This window comes from Phascolarctos cinereus, unplaced genomic scaffold (assembly GCF_003287225.1).
Source record: "Phascolarctos cinereus isolate Bilbo 61053 unplaced genomic scaffold, phaCin_HiC Scaffold_4;HRSCAF=312, whole genome shotgun sequence".
Lineage (NCBI taxonomy): Eukaryota > Metazoa > Chordata > Mammalia > Diprotodontia > Phascolarctidae > Phascolarctos > Phascolarctos cinereus.
In genome coordinates this window covers 391,269,762-391,295,637 of record NW_027555847.1, presented here as the reverse complement: position 1 = coordinate 391,295,637, position 25,876 = coordinate 391,269,762, and the positions used below count along the sequence as shown (strand labels likewise).

Below are 25,876 nucleotides of genomic sequence, written 5' to 3'. Positions count from 1 at the left end.
TCTTGACTATAAACCCAATGGAATTCATATTTTAAAAAAATAAATTTCTTTGAGTAGTAATAATATTGGCCCAAAACAGGTCCTTGGATTTTGTCCTAATCTGCTATAGCTACTTTTGGGAAAACAGAACTTTCCACAGAAGGAATTGGACAATGAAGCAAAAAGCAATAGGTCTTTATTTAGTGTATTTTAATTCACATGAAGAAAGATCTGTGATAACTTGGGACACCCAGAGGGATACAGGGTGAAAAGAAAAGAGAAGGAGGGGTATATTGTGATCCCAGTCACCTAAGAAGCATGATATGTGTCCAACTTAGCCAGCAGGGAAACCAAGGACTTTGGGAAAAGTGATTTTGAAGATGTGGCTGGAGAAGGAAGGGGACTGATAATTATGTAAGAAAATCCCTTCAGATGCATCCAGGTTATGCTAGGTTCTCTCCCTTTCTCCTAGTTTGGGGCAGGTACATCTTGGATAACCCACAGAACAGGGCTGCTTGGAGATATAGAAGAGAGCCAAGGTTTTTAAAGGAAAGGGGAGGACAGAGTGTATGGTTGGTGGATGTCAATTAGCCAGTAAGCCGTAAGTTTCCAGCAAAGAAGACTCCAGATATTGGGGGCGGGAGGTTCCAGATGAGATGCAGGGTGAGGATACTAAAGAGGAGATGAGCACATCTGTTGCAAGAAAGGCTATACCCAAGAAACCAGAGGGTTTTTGAACCACCTCAGTTTTTGTTTTTCTCAGTTCATTTCCAAGTGACCTGAATTAACACTGCACCAGGACTATTCCTAGACTTCTTCAACAGAATTAGCTTTGTAAATCCAGGGATCTTCTTACCCTGGCAAGGGCACTTCTTGGCAGACTTAACCCAATAAATCACACAGAAGGAAGTATTTCTTTTCAATAAAGAGGGGAGGATATTATTTATTTGTCATATAGTATTAAAATGTACTTTGATCACTTTGTGTAATTTTTAGAACAAAACAAATATGTTAATCTACCTGATAATGCCTTTAAATTGAAAGTTTCTGTTACAAAAATACTAACATGGAGACAAACTATGCTTTGGTCTTCTCTGATAGAAAGTAAGCTCCATGTAGGCATGGACAGTTTTATTTTTATTTTTATTTTCATATCCCCAACACCAATCATAATGTATTTGTTGATTCACTTATCAATTGAGCTTAAAGAAGATGAAGAGGAAGTGTACCCATCCCAAGCCAAATTCAGACTGATGGTATGGAGACCACCAATGCTAGTAGCCTCAGTCAGGGCTCTTCCCAGCCATTTTCAGACTTGATCCACTCTCCTCATCTTCTTCCTACTGGAACTCAGACTCTGTCCCTGGGATACTGGGTTCTGACAGATGAGTTTTTCTTTTGTATTTCCCAGGACTCTAGGCCACCATAACTTTCCTTGGCCATTTTCAAACCATGTCCCTTCATTTACACTCCCTCCAGTTTCCAGCTCCCTTTTGTGTATTGTTTTCCTCTTTTGAAATATAAGCTCTTTGAAGGCAACAAAATCTTGCTTGTATTTCTACCCTTAGCACTTAGCATGCTACCTGGCACCATAATAAACACTTACAAAATGCTTTTTCACTCATTTGCTAACTCATAAGTTCATAAGATTGCAGTGCTGACAACTGAAAGAAACTAGAAATAATTTAGTTTTGAGGATGAGATCTCCATAAATCATGCTGAAGAAAGCACTATATAAATGTGAACTATTATTATCTTTATGATCTTGAGCAAGTCACTTCTCCCTGAGCCTTACTTTTGTTATCTGAAAAATGAGTGGATTAGATTAGATGAACCCTAAGGTTCGTTCCAGCTTTAAATCTATAATTCTGTGGTTGCATGAGTAATACTATGTCCTTTAGTAAAGCCTAACAAATTGCTAAGAATTCTCATTGCTTTGGCCTATGGCATCAGGATATTCAGCTTGTTGACGTTATGGTTAGGAATATTGCTACCAGCTCCTAGCCTTACCTCTCATAGTCTGGGGAGTGGCACTATGATGGAACCTTATGAGCACTCTGCATTTGAACAAGTGATCTTCTAGCATAGGAGTCATCATTGCCACATAGGTTTGCTGACATTCCTTTAAATGATCATAACCTCTTATGCTTCTACCCTTCCTTATTTGTTACCCACCCTGATCCTATCCTTATAGTCCCCACTTTGACCTCTGATCTTTCTGCCCTGCAGAACTTTCTCAGGCTATCATCCCTACTGTAATGACATTTTTCCTCCTTTCTTAATCCCAACCCTGTAGTTAAACACTTCAGTTCAATATGTCTTCTGTTCTTGAATGCCTTATTCCCCTATCTTGTTGCCATTCATGCTTTTTCAAACTATAGCCGTGGATTACTCTCTCTTCTACTCTTACTCTTATACTTCTGAACAATAAAGGAAGTCATGCAACTGAGTTGATTGGGTTCACTACAGATTTATAATATCTCACCTCTTTTTCTTTCTTTTCTTCTTCTTTTTTTTGCGAGGCAATCAGAGTTAAGTGACTTGCCCAGGGTCACACAACTAGTGTCTAAGCCCGAGTTCAAATTCGGGTCCTCCTAACTCCAGGGCTTGGGCTGTATCCACCTTGCCACCTAGCTGCCCCTCAACTGGGTTCTTACTGAAGCAAAGCATTCCTTTTACTCCCCCCTAGTTTGGTCTTTATCCCACTCTCCACAGAAGCTGTTCTAAACCTTTTCTTTCCTCCAGTCTCCCCAACTTCTCCCCCACTTCCTACTCACTCAGCTGAGAACCTCACTGTATCCAAGGGAGGGCTCGAATCACCGTTTTCATGACTCTGAGGCTGACACTCTGTCCACTACGCCATGCTGCTTCTCAGAATTTAGTTAGTCTAATGTAGGACTAGGCAGCTAGGTGATGCAGTGGATAGAGTGCCAGACTTAAAGTCAGGAAGATGAGTTCAAATCTGACCTCAGATGCTTACTAGCTCGATTAATCCTAGGCGAGTAAGCCACTTCAACCTGTTTGCTTCAGTTTCCTCCTTTGCCAAGAAAACCTCAAAAAGACTCAGACATGACTGAAAATGAGTAAACAACAAAGCAGAAACATAGGAACACACATTTAGAGGTGGAAGGGACTTTAAAGTCTTCTGAGTCTAACCCCCTCATTTTACAAAAAAGAAACTGAAGCTAGACAGGTTAAATAAGGTCCAGGTTGTCATATACGTAGTAAATGAAAGAGGCTGGATTTGAAGCCAGGTTCTCTGACTTCTCTGTCTTTGTACTCTACTATTGATACTTTTCTTTCTTTTAGCAAATTGACTACCCAAACTACTTTAAAAATAAAACTGTTAGTAGCGATCTTGATCAAAACATTTTTTTCCTATACCCTAAGCGAAAAATTTGCTGATCACTATGAATGTATTGTGGAAAAATTCCTAGAATTTTAATGATATGCTTATGTAGCCTTACTAGGATAGGAGAAACTGTGAGTTAATGTTGTAATTACCAAGCTTCACTTAATTTAATATTCTCATTTGGGATCTAATCACTATTTGAAATTAGTATTCTTTGACTTTGACTAGATTATAGTAGATTTAAATCTCATATTCCAAAGTGCATTTTTTCACATATGAATTTTGTTGATTTCTCTCTGAAGCATTCCATCAGGATCTAATCTTAGCTATTTCCAGAACACTGGACTAGGAGCCAGGTTTCTCAAATTTTGGTCCCTGCTTCTTATGCATCTGACTGTGAGATTGTGAAGATTAATTAGACAGCTTTATAAAACACTTATGAGCTACTTAGGGAAAGAATTAAACATTAAAATATGGAAAAAAGAAAAGTCATAATTTTGAAAGGTGATTCTACTGACAAATGACATAACACTGCTTTTGAACAGGGAAAAATAGCCATCTATATAGTTCAACATAATTTAATTTTTACCTTCTTTCCCATTCTTGACCCTTTCTTGCCACTTCATACCTTTTTTCTGCATAAAATTGCAGTGAGACCCATCCAGCTTTTCATTCATTGGCCATGTTTCCTCTATAATTTAAGTATTTATAGTTTTGAGCATACAACCATGTGGCAAACAAACCATGATGATTTAGCAAGTGTGAACTGAGTTTGATGTTATAATTAACTAAAACCTCCACCAAAATTAATCTGACCCAAACTTAATGACAGGAATTATTATTGTTATACTTCATGCTATTTAGGCATAAATGGTAAGCAGCTAGTCTTGCACAGCCAAATTAGGTTTTACTGTTTTATTCTTTTTCTGGGTATTGCTCTAGTAACTCTAAATATTGTCAGTGCAACAGTGATGGTTAATACCAAGTATAATTCAGTTCTGTCTCTCTCTCTTTCTCTCTCTCTCTCTCTCTCTCTCTCTCTCTCTCTCTCTCTCTCTCTCCTCCTCCTCCTCCTCCTCTTCCTCCTCTTCCTCCTCTTCCTGCTCCTCTTCCTCCTCCTTCTTCTCCTCCCCCTGTCTCTCTCTTTTCCCATATCCCTCTCATTCTCTCACTCTGTCTCCCCCCTACCAGTTCTCTCTGTACATCTTTCTGTCTCACTTGAACAATTTTAAAACTAAATGTTGAATTCAGCTATTCAAGAAAGAAATGGGTTACAATTTGGGTAACAACAAGATTGCTATGCTTTGGACTAGAAGTGAGATGAGAATAAGGAAAGTGGAAGCAGAAGGTTAGATACTGGCTGAGAGCTGTTGCAGACAGGACATTGGCTCCTGGAATGCCTTGGCTATAGGCACCTCATGCGAATAATAGAAATCTAATCACTTGGGTTCCCTTGAACTATCAATCCCAGAATATACAAATAAGTCACAGTACCTTCTTCATTTATTTCATCTGACTCCCAAAATGCATTCCTTATCCCAGATCCTACATTCCCTCTGCTTCCTTCCTAACCTTCCCCCCTACCACATCAAACCCTAATGCTTTTTTCTCTTAGTGGTTAAGTTGTAACTCATTGAGTAACCTTGTCCTTAGGTCTCTGATTTTCAAGGGTAATGATCATTTTAAGGTTCAGTCCAGTCTTGATGACCTGGTAAATCTGTTTCCTGACCCCATTCCACCTGGGATAGACCTTAATTTACTAGGTGCCTTTGTATCTTGGGAATTTGGGGTGGAATAGGAGGAGGTGGACTGCCAGCGTATTTGCCTCTTTCTATGTCGATTAAACCATTAATTTAGACTCAATCTTTGTAGCTTGTTGCTTATAGAGTAGCTCAATTATTTAGTCATGTGATATTAAGGACAGAAATAACTGCAAAGGGCTATGAAAAAAAAATGCCAAAAGCAGAGTCTTTTTTTGTAGGCACGTCTATCAGGGCAGATGGATCATATTTGTGGTTGAATATGGTCCGTCTCATTCTAGTATCAGTCAGACAGCTAGCATGTATTTGCTGCCTGATATATTTGCTACTTGATCTGTGCCAGTTACTATGCTAAGCACTGCAAATGTAAAGACAAGGACAAAACAAAGGTCCAGCTTTCAAAGAGCTCACAGTCCAGCAGAGAAGACAACATATAAACAGCTACGTACAAGCAAGATACATACAGGATCAATTGGGAGTCATCTTAGAGGGAAGACACTAAGATTAAGAATGACTATGAAAGACTTGAAGAAAATGGGACTTGAGACTTTAAGGAAGTCAGGGAAGCTGGGAGGCAGAGATGAAGAGGGAGAGCATTCCGAGCACGGAGGACAGCCAGGGAAAATGCACGGCACTGGAAAATGGAGTGCCTTGTGAAAGCAATGAGAACAGCATCATTGTATTGCAGAGTATGTAGAGAAGAGTAAGGTATAAGAAGTCTGCAAAGATAGGAAGGGGCCAGTTATGAAGAGTTGTGAAAGCCCAAAAGAAGATTTTGTAATTGATCTTAGAAGTAATGTGGAGTCAATGGAGTTTATCAGTAAGGGAGATGTAAAAATGTTGCCTTGCTGTAATGAGGTCCCAGTTGAGATGTGGAACATAAATTCATAGTGGAATCCATCTGCATGGTTTTGTGATTGTCCACATCTTTGTTCAACCACAGGTGAGTAGCTGTGAAGGCAATTGTGATAAGGTAGATCTGTGTTTTTAGTAAGATCAATTTGACAACTGAGTAAGAATTGATTAGAGAGGGGAAAGATTTGAGTCAGTGAGATCTATTGCAGTAGCCCAAGCATGAGGCGATGAGGGACTTCACCAAAGTAATGGCCATGTCAGAAGAGAGAAAGGGGTATATATATGAGAAATGTCTCTAAGGTAGAATGCACAGGACTTCACCACTATTTGAGTAGGAGGGTTTGAGAGAGTGAAGAATCAAAGATGGCACCTACATTGTAAGTCTGGGTGACTGGGAATATGGTGGGACTCTTGACAGTAACAGGGAAGTTAGGAAGAGGAGAGAGTTTAGGGAAAGAGATAATGAGTTCGGTTTTGGAGATGTTGAGTTGAAGATGTCTATGGAGCCTCAAGTATAAAATATCTGAGAGTCATATGCAGAACCATGGGAGATGATGAAACCAAAAAGTGGAATAGTATGGAGAGAGAAAAGAAAAAGGCTCAGGAAAGAGTCTTGGGGGATCCCCAAGGGTTGCCTGATGGTCATGCCTCTCTTAGTGGGCATGACATAGATGAAGATCCATGGAGGCAGATAGAAGGAAAACCAGGAGAGAGCAGGGTCATGAAAACCTAGAGAGAAGAGAGTATCAAGAAGAAGAGGATGACCAATAATGCCAAAGGCTACAGAGAGGTCAAGGTAGATGAATGTTGAATAAAGGCCATTAGATTTGTCAATTAAGAGATCATTAGCAACTTTGGAGAGAGCAGTTCCAGTTGAATAATGAGGTCAAAAGCCCAGCTACAAAGAGTTTAAAAAGTGAGAGGAAAGGAAATGGAACCCTATTAGAGATGACTTCTTCAAAGAGTTTAAACACAAAGGGAAGAAGAAGAAATATCAGAAGACAGCTAGCAGGGGTGGGATGTATTGAGAGTTTTTTTGAGGATAGAGAAGATAGACATGGGCATGTCTGTAGGCAGTAAAGAAGCAGCCAGCTGACTGAAACTGACCGGAAGCAATGAATACTATGAGAGAGTAGGGATGGTAGAAGAAGCAGTCTACTGCAGAGGACAGAATGGAATGGGATTACTTGCGCAATTAGAGGTCTTTGTGTTGGCAAGAAGAAAGGATATGTGTTCCTGTGAAACAAAGGTGAAGGAAGAGCTAGCAGCAGAAGGCTTTGGAGTGATGTGAAATGAGAAACAGGAGAAGAAGGAGATTTCTGCAAATGGCCTCAATTTTTTCAATGAAATATGAGGCAAGGTTCTCAGCTGAGGGATGTGAAGAGAGAGAGCTATGGGGGGATTTGAGGGAGGATGAAAAAGTTTGGAAAAGTCATCGTGTTGAATGGGATAGTGAGTGAATAAGGGGGGGTGTAAAAGTGTTGCCTTGCTGTGATAAGGTCCCAGTTGAGATTGTGTAATGTGAACTGGTAGTGAAACCTACCAGCATGGTTTTATGATTTTCCACATGTTTGTGCAACAGCATGGATGGTGAGAGTAAACCAAAGGCAAGAGTATTAGAAGGAAAAGATGTTCTGTAGGATAAAAGATCAAAGGACAAGAGAGAAGAGGATATTGTAGGGTTGAACTGGTTCATCAGGGTGTCAGTATGGAGAGTGGAAGAGAGTATAGCCAATATAGGGCTGATGGCCTGAGAGAGAACTGTAGGTCACAATGAGGATGAAGAACAAGTTTTGGAGTTGCAAGGTAGAGAGAGGTACCATGATCAGATAAAGGAATTTCAGAGCTCATGAACATGGATATGGAAAATTTGTGAGTGATGGCAAGATCAATGGGATGACTATCTCTGTGTGTAGTTGTGGCATGGTAGAGGAATAGGACATAGAGAATGAATGCATTGAAGAATTGAGAGGTTAAGGTGTTTGAGAGGGTATCTGTATGTATGTTGAAGACCCCTAGTATGAGGGGAGAAGAGAAAGACTGTGAGCCTGGTAGGCACTGAACTTACTGAAGAAGGAAGAAGTGTCCTGGAGGTCTGTAGACAGCAGCTACCAGAATATTGACTGGCTGATAAATATGTATTTAATGAACCTCAGAGATAATACTTTACTGAGTGATGGTGGTAGAGGGAAAGCTTAGACATAGCAATGGGGAGCAAGGAGTAGTCCAGTTCCCCCACCACAACCAGGGAGTCTGGATGAATGAATGAAGTACAATCAGGGTTGTAAAGTGTGATATCAGGAGGGAGCCATATCTCTGTGAGTAAAAGATGGAAGGAGTGAGAAAGGAAAATGTTTAAAATGATGTCTGCTTTTTATTTATGGAATAGGCCTTCCAGAGAGCATTGGTGAAAGGGGTGGGTAGCTTTAGAATGGTAGAACGGGGGTGGGAGTGGGAGACCAAGGTTGAAGAGGATGGGAATAAGGGAGAGATCTGTGGAGATATTGACTAGGGTTTGAATAATGGCCAGCAGTCATTCAGAATGGCAGTGATGGAGAGGGTATGAAAGGTTGGGAATGAATCCAGGTTATCAAGTCCACAGGAGTTCATCCTCAGGTAGAGTTATCCCAGGGTTGAAAGGGGTAGGGGAGTTGTGTGGAGAATGTCTAGGTTGGGGCAAGGCAGGCCCAGAGGAGGTGTAGGTAGCTGCAGATGGTGCCTGAGCTTGATGGAAAGGCATTGCAGGCTCAAAGCAAAATGGAAGAGCCCAGGCAAGGCAGACCTTGAGATTCAAGGTCAAGTTTCTGCCCTTGTGGGTATGTTTGGAGTTCTACCTTGTGGTTCTGTTCTAAACTTGATTACCCTCCTTGTCAGGAGTTCAAACTGTCTCCCAGAAAGGACATATCTCATTCATCTTAATTATTATGCTTCTGGAGTCTGGGCTGCTAGGTTAGGCATCCACAGTGGAGATCACAACTTCCTGCCTCTCAGACTGTGGCTTGCAGCTGTTTATGGAAGCCAAAACAAAAGTCAGTCCCTGGAGGGAAGCAATAGGTATGAAGGAAGCCTAATTTAAAACAAGTTTAAACACTCTAGGTCACATGGCAAATGTATGGATTTGTTTTTTAGACGATTCTTGTTTCTTACAAGGCTTGTGTTTTTCTTTGTTTGAGGGGGAAGGAGTTTAAAGAATTTTAAAAATAATAGTTTCTTTAAAAAATACTAAAGGTACTGAAATAATTTAATATTTTGGTATCTGAGTTACTGAAAAAATGTTAATTATAATTCACAAAATTGAAATGTTATTTGAAAACAAATTTAAAATATTCAGAGCTATAATGAATTTAGAGAAATAAGGGAAGATCTATATGAACTCATGAAGTGTGAAATAAACAGAACCAGGGACTTCGATTCAATGACTATGGCAATATTAATGTAAAAATCACTAAAAGTAAACAACTCTTCTAACTATTGCAAAACTAATCATGGTCCTAGAAAATAGATAAGAAGCATACTTTACTCCTACTGGCAGTGAGGTGGAGGTTTACAGGGGCACACTGTTGTATATATTTTCTGGACCTAGCCATTGAAGCAGTCATTTTCACCTAAGTGGTTTTCTTTATTACAAAGAAAGGGATATGTCCAGAAATTACTGTAATGTAAATATAAAAGGCATCAGTAGCACTTACTTTTCAAAATATAGATAGAACTTTGGACAAAAAAAAATAGATGCTTCAAGATACAAATAAATAAAAATAGTTTGACTCTTTAAGAATCAAAACACACTTTAGGGAGTCTCATAATGAAGAGGGAAAGGCATTTTTGGTATACATATTGAAATGGTTACTTCTGTATTTTAACTTTAAAGGATGAGAAGCCCAGTTAACTCTTATCTGCAAAGTGGGAAGGGTGAAGGAGGGAAGGGAACAGGCATTTATAAGAGGCAGAATGGAATAAAGGTGGAATGGGCAGAACTTGAGCACTGATTAGTTTTGGGGGCAGGGTTTGAGAGAATAAGGAGTCAAGGGTGACAGCTAGGTTGTGAACCTAGGTTACTGGGAGGATGGTATGCTAAGCAGTAATGGGGAAGTCATAAAGAGGGGAGGATTTTGGGGAAAAGATGTTGAGTTTAATTATAGATATGTTGAGTTTCAGATGGGATATTCAGTTCACTAAGTCCAGTAGGCATTTGGAGATGTAAGACTAGAGGTCAGCAGAGGGGTTAGGGCTGGATAGGTAGGTTTGAGAAACATCAGCACAGAGGGATAATTGAATCCATGGGAGTTGATGAGATTACCTAGTGAAATAGTATAATGGGAGAAGAAAAGTGGATCCAAGAAAGAACCCTCTGGGACAGCCCTGGGAAGTAGGCATGACCTGGATGTAGATCCAGCAAAAGAGATTAAAAAGATGATCATTAAGGTCCCTTCCCTGTCACTGAAGGATCCTGTGCCTAAGAGTCCTGGGAACCTTCTCAAACTACCAGCCTTGCTTTCATACCACTGACTCTAAGACATTGTCTAGGGAAGCAACTCTTTTGGAGAAAGGTCACCACTAACACCAGCCACTGGTCAACAGCCACCAATGGACAGGTAATCCCAAGAGTAGTGGAAATAGTGGTTCCCCAACAGACCTCCAGCACTGCTTCCAGCTTATCCTTACAGCCACTGACCAGAAGAGCAATCCTTGTAGAGTCAATCTGGTATTAATTAACGTTGCAGGTGCTATAACACCTGCCTACTCAACAGCCACAACTACTAAAAACCCAGAAAAAAAATTACTTCCACAATAGTCCTCAGCACCATCAACTGGTTCAATGTCACAAATGAATATGATTTTATCAATGGAAATGAAACTGAAGAATTTCATTTTTAAGAATCTCCCATCCTTGGCCAACTTCCCCTGGAACATGTTACTACAGGAGATCTTACCTGTCTTTGTTCTGAACTTTTTGATCTAAGGTGCATTTCAGACTATACCCATCTTTCCTCTACTTTATCACAAACTAGAATGGAATGATCATTTCCCCCCAAGGACTCCATCATTTCCACCCTAAAAGCCAGTTCCTACCTGTTAGTGAGAATTAGATCCAGAATAAAATGTCCCCTTGTTGGTTCTTCTACCTTTTGAAGGATGAAATTATCATTACTTTTGGCAGATATTCAGCAGATATCCAGTCCCCCATCACTACTATATCATGCCTCTGTACTAGGCTTGTGATCTGTGTCCCAAGCTCTTCATCTATTTCCTCTTTTTGTTCAGGTAACCTATAGTGTACTCAGTTGACAAAATTACTTGTGTTTTTCCCTCCTTTGACCTTCACCCTTAATGCTTTTTACTTCTGTTTCTGGATTTCCTCACATGACTATATCTTCTTAAAATGCGTTGCTACTCCATTGTACTTCCCCCCCCCATTCCCCTACCTCGATACCCCCCACTTTGAGTGAGGTATATATTCTTCCAGAGCCATACTACAGTCATAGGCTTCCTCCCACAAAGTTTCTATGATACCAACGAGGTCAGATTATCTCCTTGCATGAAGATCTGTAGTTCATCTTGTTTGTTGCTTTACCTTTGGGCATTTGTATCTAGATATTTGGGTTATATTGCTGCCTCCTTTCTTGAACTTTGGGAACTGTGAATTTCAAGGTATGTCAAATGCTATTCATCTTCCTTCTTCATTGCTGCTCTCTATAATATCTAATTTAGGGTATATGCATAAGGAAGCTTCTATTTTCCCCATCCTTTTTTTTTTTTAGCTTTAAATCCTTTTGATCAGATTTGCAAGACACCTTCCAACTACATTCTTACCAGCCTTTGTTATGTGTGCTCCATCTCTGGCCAGGAATCTGTCAATTCTGTGTTGTAAGCCATGGTCCAGAAATCCAAATCCCATTCTCAGACAACACTTTCTTAGCCAGCTGTTCACTTACCATCTGCATCTCTTACCTTAAATGGACACAACAGTGAGGAAAACACCACCTGTGCCCCAATGGTCTCCCAAGACTTCACAATCTTGGCAATATGTTTTAGATTCCTTTTGGAAGTGTGATTTGTGCCCATGTGAATCATTATAAGTAGGTAATTGTCACGCATTTTGATAAGTTTTGGGGGAAGTTCCCTATTATGTCTTGGATATGTACTCCATGACGACAACAGAACTCTTTATTCTTATCGAGAACACAAATAGCTGTCCCCTAATCCAGGAATTACCATCTGTTTCTAGTCTTTTCTTCTTTCTCTGCTATGATATAATGTGGTTCTATTATATTATCAATGGTAGCACAAACAACTTCTTCAGAACATTCAGCTCTCTTCTCAAGAACAATCTCCCTTCTGTTTTTATGCTCTAATTGTACAGCTTTGCTTTTCCTTTCCTGTCCTTAGAAGGAACGCATCTCTTCTCCTCAACCTCAGAACCCCTTCTTTCCCATTGAAACCTTACTTCTATTTTAGGAACTCTTCCTTTTCCATAAAAACCTCCATTATGGAGAGGTGTTTGTTGTTCATTGATTGGGTGCTTTCACTTTCTTCTCCAGGAAAGAGATCGACATACCCTTGGAACACAAATAGCAGAAATACAAACATTGTACCCTTGATTTAAGTCGCTACATAATTACCCCAATTCTCCATAATGGTTTAGATGTTTAGCCTTGTTTCTTCGAACAAATTGTGAATTTTTGTACTTCAACCCCAAGTATCTAGTTAAAACTTTCTAAAGATAATGTCACTTAATTTTCTTTCTTCACAGGCACATGCTTCTTCTGCGTTGTTGCGCCTCTAATCTATCTCACCAACTTGCCCCACCCATCGCTATCAATTTACTTGATCCTCTAATATTTCCACTTAACTTTTCTTAATTACCTTCATTATCTTTCCAACTACCTTGTCTTTCTCCTTTTGAGTCTGCTTCTTTGGGTTCTATTTTCTAATTTTCTTGGCTCGACTTACTTTACTCTTACTTGATAGTATTTTTGTTGTTTTGTTTTATCATGTCCTCCTTTCCCTCTTCTTTTTCTCTCTCCTCCTCCTCCTTCATCTTCATCATCAATGTCAAAGCCTTTCGTGATTTACAGAGCTCAGTCTCTAGCTGAGGTTGTGATTAAAGGACTTAGTTCCCTAAGTCAACAGATACATTCGCAACTTTGAAAGCACTTAATTTTACTTTAATTTAATAATAATTCAGTATGCAAAGTGAGGGATGTTGTAGGAAAAAAGTGAAAGTATTGAATAAGCGGATCCTCAAATTTGCCAGAGGGAATGATGAGTGTTTCTTATCATATAGGATAACTCCATGTATTAGCTGCTTTTACTTACTTTTATTCTTACTGTTTAAAAGAGCCCTATATCAGCCAATGATATTCATTTTAATTTATCTTGACTGTGCATTTTAAAGTATTATGAAATATAAGTGACTTTCCATTTTACATGGGCATGTGTTAAAATAATATGATTAGTGTTTCCTAGAACAAGTTTCAGTAAAGAGGGGTGGGAAGCCTTTCTACCCAGACTAGATCTGCCCCTTCACATAATTGAATCTAGCCTGCAGGTATCATTTATGACTATGGCAGCAAAAACAAAACATGATTTTAAATGTCTTTGATGATAATAATCCTAACATGCCACAAGATGGGGTAGTATCTTGTGAGAGAAGAAAGCTCTTTTTTTTTTCAAAATGAATTGTACCCTGCCTCCCTCATCCTCCCGTTAAGACATAGAAGCTGTTTCTATTAATAAGAACAGCAATAATAATAATAATAATAATGATAAGTTTTATTTCAGAGTTTTGCAATTTACAAAACTTCCCCATAAAAGCATTCACTATATGCCAGGCATAGTGCCAAACTCAGGTTACAAGTACAAGCAAGCAAGATGGTCCCTGTTCTCAAGAAGCTTATGCTCTAATGAGGGAAGGCTATCAGAGTTAAAGGAGAGCTGGAGATCAGGGAGGGAGGAGACAGAGGCAGGGAGTCAGACATAGTTGGGACATGAGTTGAAATGGGCCAGGAAGTTAATCAAATTCCTGGATCCTTGAAGGATAAAGGGAAAGTTCACTTGTCAGAAAGCAAAGTGATTCCAGGTGTAAGGTCCAAGTTTTTGCTAGGGATGAAGTGAGGACGATGCCCAGTGAGCCAGGCAGCAGGGTTTGATGATGGAGGGAAAGTGAGGGAGAAACTTTGACCCTCAGGCAAAAGGACATGAGTTTATCTAACAGCCCTACTGAGAGAGGCAGCCTTGGTATAGTGGAAAAGACCATCGATGGGGATGGATTACATGTCCTCCATGGTCCCCCCCAAAATCTAAATCTAAATTTATATTTACTTCTAAATCTAAGATTCTATGATCCTAAGTATTATTAGCTCAATTTTATAAATCAGGAAATTGAAGTTGAAGTTTAGGTGAGTTTCCCAAGTTCATGCAACTAGTAAGTGGCAGAATTGATCTTCTGACCCTACTTAGGCCCAGTGGTGTTGTTGTTTTTTGAACTATACCACCCTGCCAACAGTTGGGTGTTATTTCCATTGAAGATTAGAAAAAAAGGATTACATGTGTGTATGTATGTATCATATACATACATACACATATATCTGTGCTTGTAAAACTTAGGAAGAAATCAAAATACTAATTTAAATAATAAAATCTGCAATGTTTACTCATATAAAAATTTATATGGTTGTATTTTTGTTCTTTTTCCCCCAGCTCTACCCCTAAGAGCTGTATTAGTAAATGAGGCTGTAGCATAGTGGAAAGAGTATTAACCTTGGGGTCATAGGTGCTGAGTGCAAATTCCAGCTCTCCCACTTAATACCTGTGTGACCTTGAGCATGGATCTCAGTTTCCTCATCTGTAAAATGAGGAAATGGAAAAATAGCCTCCAAGGGCACTTCCTGCTCTAGATCTGTGATTCCAATTTAGATCATTGCCTCTGATGAGTTCAGCAAACATTTAGGGTACATTTTCACAGCTCTAAATGGTGTGAAAACTGTGGTGTTTGAAAGTGATTGTTTTCCTATCTCATGGTAGGTAACCTTTGTGTCAGAGGCACCTGTAGCATGAAAAGCCTGTACTGACTTCTGGGAGTTTGTTCACTTGACACCACCCAGAGATGTGGGAAATTATACCTACTGGAGAGCCTAGCATTTCCCCTCTTGCAAAGCTCAAATAACACGAAATGGATAATGTTGAGAACAGAGGATAGAATGTCAGGCCAATGGAGTGCATTCTTAACTGAGGAAGAATGTGAAATGACATGCCCAGAACAATTGAAAATTAAATGCCCCTGTAACTGGAGAGCATATCCTAGAGATGGGAAGTACTGCTGGCCCTTGTAGCAAACATGCTTTTACCTTAGAGTAGAAGGGCTTTGGAAGAACTCTTTACTACATACGCAGAATGTAGGTACCTGTAGGGACAAGGCCAGCAGTGGAGATCTGGGAAGCAGCCAGGTTATTTCCCATTAAAGTATTTAAAGGCTTAAAGTTCATAATAATAGTACACCCTCTAGAGAAGAAGGATGGAATCCAGGCCTGGGCTTGCTCCTTTTATTTTCCCCAATCTTGCTTGTTACTTTTATTTTCCCCAATTTACCTGAAACTAATTCCCTGAAGCAAAAAAAAAAATCGAATTTCAACTCAACTACTCCACATGTTCCTAATCCCTTCAACCTTATAATTGTTGGTGAGGAGCTCTAGAGTTTTTCTCTGTTCCCAATCAAGTTACAAAAGTATAAGTTAGGGATGTCCTATTACAGACCCATTATTTTCCCACCCACAATATATCTTCTACTGTAATATGGGACATAATTATTATGCAGAATTGCCAATTTTTAAACTACATCTTGGTATCTTTTTGCTGTTCCCCTCTTTGCTTTCTCAGTTTAATGAACTGATATTAGTTAGGTTCACAAGACTGCAGATCTAGAACCGAAAGAAAACATCCAGTTCAACTCCTTCACTTTACAGATGAAAACACTGATGGTCAGAGTATTTAAGTGATATGCCCAAATGCCCATAGGTAGTAAGTAACAGAGCCAAGAGTGGAACTCAAGTTCCACGACTCCAGCCTGTTGCTGCTTCACCACATTGCCTCCTGGTTGGGCAGGCATGCAGTGTTGGAGAGAGCACTCACATTGACGAGATCACAGATCCATGAAAGTATGAACATATGCTAATTAAGTTTGCTGAGAGAAAAAAGCAAAAGACCCCTCTCCCTTTTCTATTTATCTGTTGCTAGGTGCTTTTTCATGATGGTCTCATTCAAGAGACCATGCTGTGAAAAAAAATTTAAATATTCCTAGTAAGAAAATATTGGTTCAGATGCCCTTCCCATCTTCCATTCAGTTCTGTCCTTCCTATCCCCTTCTTTAGACTCTCTTACCACCTTCTGCATTGGGTAAAGTAGAATCCAAACTGATGAAATCACAGCTCCAGCAAGCAATCAGTCCACAGGGATTTATTAAGCACTTATGAGAGAAAATACAAAGAAAAAGCAACAATAGTCTGCCTTCAAGGAGCTTCAAATTAAAGTATTCATCCCTTTCTTTCCTATTATCAACTCCATTTTCTTTGCCTCTCTTAAGTACCTCATGCATTCTTCACCTTTATTTGGTGCTATAGATCTCTTTGACAGCCTAGTGACACCAATGGACCCTCTTTTTAATTCATAAGATAAAATATAGAGGACTACACTGGACACCAGTTGTACTGAAATGCAATAAAACTATTTTTTAAAAATCAATTTCAATCTGAAAAAAATCAAATTTCACAGACACCAATTTAACAATCCTTGGCCTATACTAGGCACCCCCAAAACTTCCTTTAGATCTTCTCCACACTCCCCCATTCCACTTATTAAAACTGTTCCCTCAGTAAATTTTTTCATTCCTCAAGTAGGTGTGAAGAAAGCTGACTAGCTAATTTTTGCTAAAGTGTGAATGACCAACAGTGTCCTCCTAGTTAACATTATTAAGGTTAACAGATAACTGTTAATGTACATGAATTTCTATTTATTAGGAATTCAGGAAATGTGAAGGAGAAATTTGAGCCAATAAGGTGGGTTTATTTCATTTAAATTGTGGAGTATGGAGAGTTATTGGAAAATAGCAGGTTGGGAGGACCCTGGAAAAATGAACCATAGGATGAAGATATGGGTGTGGAGGTTTGATGCTGAAAATCCAGTGAAACAGTCAGACCTTATAACCACTATCAAGAAAGGTGTCATAGGATTCAGGATATATTAATTATCTCTGCTTTGCAAATAAACTGAGAACTAAAAGTATCCCCCAGACAGGAAACAGGTTACTCAAAATTAAGAAAAGATTTTAAAGTAGGAAGTAAGACTTTAATTCTAGCTGTCAGACTAAGCTGAAATAATTCAAATCTGCTTCAGGGAGAGATGACATTTCCCAGGTAGGGACCAAGGCTACTAATGAGATTCAGCTCAGTCACCTTGATCACCTGCAACAAAAGGTTGAACCAGCTTTAACATCTGGCTAGTTATCCTGCTTCAGGCAAACCAAACAAGAATAGAGTATATGGGTCACGGGACATGGTCAGGGACACCAAGACGTGGAGAAATGGATTCCTTAATGGAAAAGGAAAGCTTTGCAAAATAAATGCAGAATGGGAGCAAGGAAATGAATCTTGAGGTGGTAGAACCAACTGGATGTGACTAAGCGTTTGAGTAGATGTTTGTATTGTGTGCATGTGTTAAACTCCATAAGTGAAGCTTCATTGTCCCATAATTGATTATGTCTAAAAGGCAAAGCTCGCAACTCAGAAGAGAAAGAAGCCCGCCTTCCCGTCCCCAGCTTCATAGTGAATTTAATTTCTCTTTCCAGTTCCGCCTAGTGGTGAAGACTGCCCTGAAGTTACTGCTGGTGTTTGTGGAGTACACAGAATCAAATGCGCCCCTTTTAATTCAGGCTGTCTCTTCTGTCGATACAGAAAGAGGTAAGGTGTTTTCCTGTTGCTGAGCATTTGACCGAGAAACAACATTTTAATGAAAGAGACTTGACAACATGTTTCAAGCTGCACATTTTTTTTTTGTTGGAGGAGTAAGGTACATTGCAATCAACCATCAGATCGTCTCCTTTACGTGACTCACTAAAGAGAAGCATTTTCCTCATCTTTTAGAGTAACAACACTAGATAACTTTGAGGAAAGGGTTGTTCAGAACTGTGGTTCTCAGTTTCTATGTCCCAGGTCTTCTAGGGTGGGGGTGCGGGGGAGTTATCAAAAAGAACGCTCAGATCCATGTGCCCACCAAATATTATCTTTTCAGTCTTTATTTAGCTCCAGCAGTATGATGACAGCTTCAATCGTGTAGGGTTTAGCCAATTTTAAAACTCACTTTATTTATAACTTTTGTTTTTATATCATTTTCATTTCTAAATATATTCCTGTCTCCCCTTCTTCGACCCAACAAGCCAGACCTTAATAATAAATTAAATAAGAAATAATTTGTTAAAAAGGCACTTCAGTAAAAGCAAATAATATAACAATTGCACCTGACAGTGCACTATAATATTTTTAAAAATCTTCCTTCATGAAAAGATTGAGAATCACTGGTTTAGAATGGTTAAAGAATCAGGGATAGTGAAATAGGGCAGACTGAGGAAGGCCAAGATCATGAATGTCTTCAGACTCATGAGGATCAGGCTAAGGCCGAGGCTCTGAACATAACTACAGAGCAAAAAGGCCAGTAGTCTGTGAGAGGGACTGGGTCTTAACTGGGGTTCTAAAGGGAATAGGAGGCAAGAAAGAAGAATTTGAGAACCACTGGGCTAATAAGGTTAAAGGACCATTGACAGTAGAACAGTCTAGAGTGTCTAAAGACTTTGTAGGTTTTGGTAGGTGCTACAAAGTGCTTAGGGATTAGAACAGTCTCTTGGGTAGTTTTTTACTCAACCTTCAATCCTTTGGATGGGTTCCTTTTAGGCAGAAAGTTCAGAGTTTGATTCAAACCTAAAGTTAGTTTTCCTTCCTGAAAGCTTGTTCACTGCACATAGGTCCATGGACAGAAGACTATTAATCTAATAAATCTGAACTTGGGTGAAATGATCTTTACACTAAGAGTACCGCCACATGGCCTCTCAAAATGAGTACCAAGAGACCAACTACTAGAAGACCAGCAGAAAATGAGAACAACCTCCTTGGGACTTAAGAGTCAATTCTGCTTCCTCTAGAACAGAGAATTTTTTGTAAATAGTTTTAAAAATTTTTTTCCAATTACATGTAAAGATAGTTTTCAATATTCATTTTATAAGATTTTGAGTTCCAAATTTTTCTCCTTCCCTCTCTCCTCCCCAAGATAGCAAGCAATCTGACATAGGTTATACACATGCAATCATGTTAAACATATTTCATGTTGTGAAAGCAGAATCCTAACAAAAAGGAAAAACCATGAGAAACAAAAAACAAAAAAAAAGTGGAAATAGTAAGCTTCAATCTTCATTCGTGATCCATAGCTCTTTCTCTGGATATGGATAGCATTTTCCATCATGAGTCTTTTGGAATTGTCTTGGATCCTTGTATAGCTGAGAAGAGCTAAGTCAATCATAGTTGATCATTGTACATTGTTGCTGTTACTGTGTACAATATTCTCCTGGTTCTGCTTACTTCACCCAGCATCAGTTTATGTAAAACTTGCCAGGTTTTTCTGAAATCTACCTGCTCATCACAATAGTATTCCATTACATTCATATACCACAACTTGTTCAGCCATTCCCCAATTGAGGCATCCTCTCAATTTCTAGTTCTTTGCCAACACAAAAAGAGCTGCTATAAATATTTTTGTACTTGTGGGTCCTTTCCTCTTTTTTATGATCTGTTTGGGATACAGACCTAGAAGTGGTATTGCTGGGTCAAAGGGTATGTACAGTTTGGTTGCTCTTTAGTCATAGTAGAACAGAGAATTTGAAACTGTTAGCAGGCCTTATGATTTTTGAGAAATGTTACTACCCTTAGAAGTCAATGTAAGCTGGGTCAGGTAGGTGGTGTAGTAAATAGATAATTAGCTCCGGGAGTCAGGAGGAGCTGAGTTGAAATATGATCTCAGATACTTCTTAGCTGTGTGACGCTGGGTTAGTCACTTTACCCCAGTTGCCTGAAGAAGAAGTCAATGTAAACCTCTTGTATGGCAATGATTCTGGTCTTTTTAGAGGCCCTATAGTTTTAATAGACACTATGACAAAGGTTCTTAACCATTTTTATGTCTTGGAACTCTTTGGCAATTTGTGGTGAAGCCTCTGGACCTCATCTTAGGAAAATGTTTTTAAATATACAAAATAAAACACAGGATTGCAAAGAAAGTGAATTGTATTGAAATACAGTTATCAAAATGTAAAGGCACTAATACACAAGGTCATAGACTCCAAATGAAGAACCCTTGAGCAATGACTTCCTGAAATCAGATCAGTAAGAATTTGATAAGCTCCTGCTCTTTGCTACACAGCATGCCAAGCACTGGAATACAATGAAAGGCGAAAACCAGCCGTTGGTTTAAAGAGCTCACCGTTTAATGAGGTAGACAACATGCAAACGATTATGTCAAAACAAGATATCCTGAATAAATTGGAGGTAATCAAAAGAGTGAAGGCACTAGCCTTAAAAAGGATTAGGATTTTTTTGGGGGGTATCTATTTTCTTTCACAACATGACTAACATGGAAATATGTTTTGCTTGACTGCACATGTATAACCTATACCAAATTGTTTGCCTTCTCAATGAGGGGAGAGGGGAGGGAGAGAGAGAATTTGGAACTCAGAATTTTTAAAAAATGATAAAATATTTTATATGTGATTGAGGAAAAAAATAAAATACTGAAGAAAGAGGGATTGGTAGGGACTTTAACTGGAATTTTAAGGAAGGTAGGCAAGTCAGAAGATGGAGATGAAGAAGAAGAGAATTCCAGACATGGGGCAGGGCAACCAGTGAAAATTCACAGACTCAGGAAATGAAATAATGTTCCAGGGAAAGTAAGGAGGACAATGGAGAGAATGGGATAGGATGGTAGCAACAGGGCACCAGGGAATACCTGCTTTCTTGTATGATGGAGTTGAAATCAGGCGAAGCTGCAGGTAGAAAGTGGAATGAAGTCCAAGTTCTTTCCTCTACAGGAATCTGCTTGCCAGGTCCTAGGGCTCCAGTCTAGTCAAGGCTTTCTGCTATCACCACTATAGCTACCAAACAGATCATATTTGGATAGAACTTTGAAAGAGTATTTTCCTCACATTTACGTTGCATTTTAATCACTATTTGGAAAAGCTCTTTCCTCATAACTGTTAGGTGGGTTGCAGCAAGAATTCTCACCTCCATTTTACAGATGAGGGATCTGTGCTTTAAGTGACTTACTTGTCATTCAAGCATTCACATGGTGGTCAGAAAAGGTGACACAAGGACACTCTCAAGGTTGCTCTTAAGAACTTTGGAATTGATTGTGTGTGACATGGAAGACCATGGCACAAGACTACCCAACATAGTGTGCCCACATCAGACAAATTTAGAGAATCCACCCCAGATGTTCACATGGACTATTGGTGCCCCGACCTATGCGAAAGCATTCCAAGCTGGTGTTGGTCTGATCAGCCACAGTCAGACACTGTGTAACTCTAATATAGTGATGTCATTTTGGTCCTCTTTGAGAACAAAGGACAACAACTAAACCATCCACCATCACACAAGAGCTGAGGCTTGAACTTTGGTCATCGTCATCATCATCATCATCATCATCTTCTCCTCCTTCTTCTCCTTCTGCTCCTCCTGCTCCTTCTTCTTCTTCTTCTTCTTCTTCTTCTTCTTCTGCTGCTGCTGCTGCTGCTGCTACTGCTACTTCTTTTGCCTTGGTCATTTCATCTTTTTTTTTAAATTTTATTTTTAATTTATGGAATAAGACAAGCAATTCCATAACATAGTATAATGAAAAAAGATGATTGCAAATGAAACTGAAAATCTATTATGTACAACTTGCTATTCCTTTTAAATATGTAATGAAGTTATTATGTAAATTTTTTTCCCTTCCCTCCTGTACCAAGAGATGGCTACCATTAGACCAGATAGGTATGTATATATATGTATATATGCACATATATGCAAAATTATTCTATACATTCTGTGTATCAGTTCTTTCTCTGGATGCAGATAGCATCTTTCTTCATATGTCCTTTATAGTTCATTTGGGTATTTATAATAGTCAAAATGACTTATTTGCTCAGTCATTCTTAAAACAGTATTGCTTTTACTGTATACAATGTTCTCTCAGTTCTGCTCATTTTGCTGTTCATTAGAACTTTAGTCTCCTTAATCCAAGTTGGAGGCTCCAGCCATCATACCACACTACATCTCTATGATTAACTCTGATCTGCCTGTCTTCCAAAGGCTTCCTAGGAGGGGAAATACTATCAAGGTCATTCAAGGCAAGATTCCTGCCTCCTGCCATGGGGATTATTGGTTTTGAGTATTAATATCCCTGGAAATTATCTGCATATTCAATCTATTTAGGCTTTGGTTTATCAAATATCAATAAAAATTACCTTTCCTTAACAGTGGAACATATTACATTACACACACACACACACACACACACACACATACATCGATTGATCTATTGATTTTTCTCACCCGAAATTATCAGCATGTAATGTTCTTGCTCTTCTAAGCTGATTGGAAACCAGGGGGAGGGGGGAAAGAAAAAAAAAGAAAATTATATGATAACTTTATTATATATTTAAAAAGAAGGACAAATTGTATATAATAGACTTGCAGTTTCATGTACGGTCGTCTTTTTTTATTCTACTATGTTATGGAAATTCTTATTTATTTCATAAATTAAAAATAAAATAAATAAAATTTAAAAAAAGAAGTAGGAGAAGGGATACATAAGAAAGCATGCTGTAATGGACAAAGACTAGTATGGGAATTGGAGGACCTGGTTCCAGTCCTAACACTATCCTTTATTGTGTGATTTGGAACAAGTTGAGGCAACATAGCATAGTGGAAAAATCATTGGCTTTGGGGGCAGAAGACGAGTTCAAAGCTCACCTTTGATACTACCTTGGGAAAATCCTATTTTCCCTATTTGTGAGATGAGAGGCCTGCTTGGAATTCAGTTTCCTTATTTGTAAGATGAAGGGGTTGGACTGTTTAGCCTCCAAGTGCCCTTCCAGCTCTAGCTCTTGGCTCTTAGGAGTTTGAGATGTTGGCAGGATGAACTAGCAAAGCTGTCCTGGAGGCAGTTGGAAGTGTCAAACTAGAAACTGGGGTGGCCTGATGTCATGTCCATAGAAGTGATAGTTTAAGTCATTAAAATGTTAAACCCCTCTAGAGAGATCATGGGCCGAGTACTGCAGAAGTATTGATACGCCAAATGTGTTTATAAAAGCCAGTATGCAAAATGCATCTGTAAAATGTGGCTGCCAAGAGGAAAGAAGACAGCATCAATGCTTTTCTTTTAAAGAAGAAAAACCCCACTAATCTGTGGTCATTTTGGACATTATATGGTCTCACATTAGAAGAAAAATGCTTAGAGAGGAATTGTAGGAATACAGGAATTGCCACATTGGATCTGGCCCATGGTCCATTAAGCCAGTATTCTAGTGCCAACAGAGGCCTGGAAGGCCTAGTTGACTTGAAAGTTACTTGTTTCCCAACCTTCTTTTAGTGGTTGTTTAGTAAACCTAATTGGAACCCATTTGTAATTTTTCTCTCTGCCACTGCTTAGGGTAATGAGCATCATAAGTTCATTACTTCTTTGTGAAGTAGAATTTATTTTATTTGTGCTGAATTTACCATACTGAAGTTTCAGCCTAGTATTTTGTGATTTTGTGAACAAATCTCTGTTCTTTCTACCCATTTTATTGGGTATTACCAGTTTTATGGATTTCTACTATATCCATTCTCTTAGTTTTTGCTTTTATATATTGAAGACCCTGATCTTTTTAGTCTGTGCTCATACAGTAGACCCCTATCTGTTCTATGTTCTTTTCTGGACTATATTTTCTTTAAAAAAATTTAGGAGGGGCAGCTAGGTGACACAGTGGATAGAACACCAGCTCTGGAGTCAGGAGGATCTGAGTTCAATGTGACCTCAGACACTTGACACTTAACTAGCTGTGTGATGCTGGACAAGTCACTTAATCCTGATAGCCTCTCCCCCTGCAAAAAAAAAAAAGGGTTAATCACATGATTCCATGTAAGGAATTCCAAAGGTAGAGACCTCTACCATAGATACAGATCAGCATCTTGTCTGGAGACATTTAGAATGACCTGGTACGCCATAGGTCAAGTGATTTGCCCAGGGTCATACTGCTAATATGTGTCAGAGGCAGAATTTGAACCTAGGTCTTTCTTACTCTCATGATTCTCTTACCCTAAGAAATGATATATGCAAGAATTATGAATGGATTCCAAGTGAGTTTGATTTGCTTAAATGACAGAGCCCTAAATAGTTACTCAAAGAAGTTGGGAAATGGCTAACCTCTACTCCCTATACCTCACTGTCTCTCATAGTTCCATTACACCTTTTAAAAATTTATTTTATTCTGAACTTAAGAAATAAAACAAGCATTTCCATAACATATAGAAAGGGAAAAATGTGATTGCTCAGGAACTGCAAGTCTATTATGTGCAACTTGCTGTTTCTTTTAAATAGACATTAAAGTTATGTAACTTTTTCCATTTTTTTTTCTTCCCTCCTCCTTCCCCACCCTAGACATGGCTACCATTAGACACAAATATGTGTATATGTATGAAATCATTCTATACATGCTTCTATTTATCAGTTCTTTCTCTGGATGCAAATAGCATCTTCCTTAACGTGTCCCTTTTGTAGTTAATTTGGGAATTTATAATAGTCAAGATGATTTAGCCACTCAAAGTTGTTCTTAAAACAATATTGCTGTTACTGTATATGGCATTCTCTTGGTTCTGCTCATTTTTCTGTTTGTTATTTTGTGCAAGTTTATCCACGTTTTTCTAAGATCACTGAGCTCATTATTTCTTATTGCACAGTAGTATTCCAATCACGATCATATACCACAACTTGTTTAGCCAAAGAACACATGCAGCATTTGGAACTATGCCCAAAAAGCTATTAAACTATTAAAAGTGCATACTCTTTGGCCTAGCAATACCACCACTAGGTGTGTACCCCAAAGAGATCAAAGAAAAAATAAAAGGACCTATATATGCAAAAATATTTATAACAACTCTTTTTGTGGTGGCAAAGAGTTGGAAATTGAGGGGATGCTCAGCAGTTGGGGAATGGCTGAATAAGTTGTGATTTACGATTGTGATGATATGGCAACTACTGTTGTGATAAGAAATGACAAGAAGGATGATTTCAGAAAAACCTGGGAAGAATTATGTGAACTTGTATTAAAATGAAGTGAGTAGAACTAGAAGACATTGTACATGGTAACAGCAATATTTTAACAATGATCAACTGTTAAAGAGTTAGATGCTCTGATCAATACAATAATCCATGACAATTTTAGAGAACTTGTGATGAAAAATGGTATCCACCTACAGAGAGGTAACTGATGAACTCTAAAAGCAGATTGAAACATATTTGTTTACTTTCTTTATTTTTCTTTTATTTTTAAATATGCTTAATATGTTTAGCATGATTTCACATGTATAATGGGGTATTATGTTGCTTGCCTTCTCAATAGGTGAGGGCAGAGCTATGGGGAGGGAGAGAATTTGGAACTGAGAATTTAAAAGGAATGTTAAAAATTAATATACATAATTAAAAAATTTTTTTAAAGTAGCACTATAACCCTCAAACACTTTCCAGATAAGGAGATACATATTCACAAATACAGATTTTTTTATGAGTGTAATGATATTTTCTACTTTGTTTTTAATACTCAACGTTTTGTTGGATTTTTTTTTTTACTATACATTGAACCAATGTACTTGGGAAACAATAT

The 25,876-nt window shown here is 38.6% G+C and overlaps 1 protein-coding gene across 7 annotated transcripts in view; it reads left to right on the top strand.

Moving 5' to 3' along the window:
• Nucleotides 1-25,876, top strand: part of FHOD3 (formin homology 2 domain containing 3) — a 717,939-nt gene that overhangs the window by 450,937 nt on the left and 241,126 nt on the right. For all 7 annotated transcript variants that reach the window (XM_020985701.2, XM_020985700.2, XM_020985699.2 and 4 more), the window contains exon 7: nucleotides 17,786-17,897. In XM_020985701.2, the coding sequence (XP_020841360.1) occupies nucleotides 17,786-17,897 (112 nt within the window). The remainder of the gene's footprint in view (nucleotides 1-17,785; nucleotides 17,898-25,876) is intronic.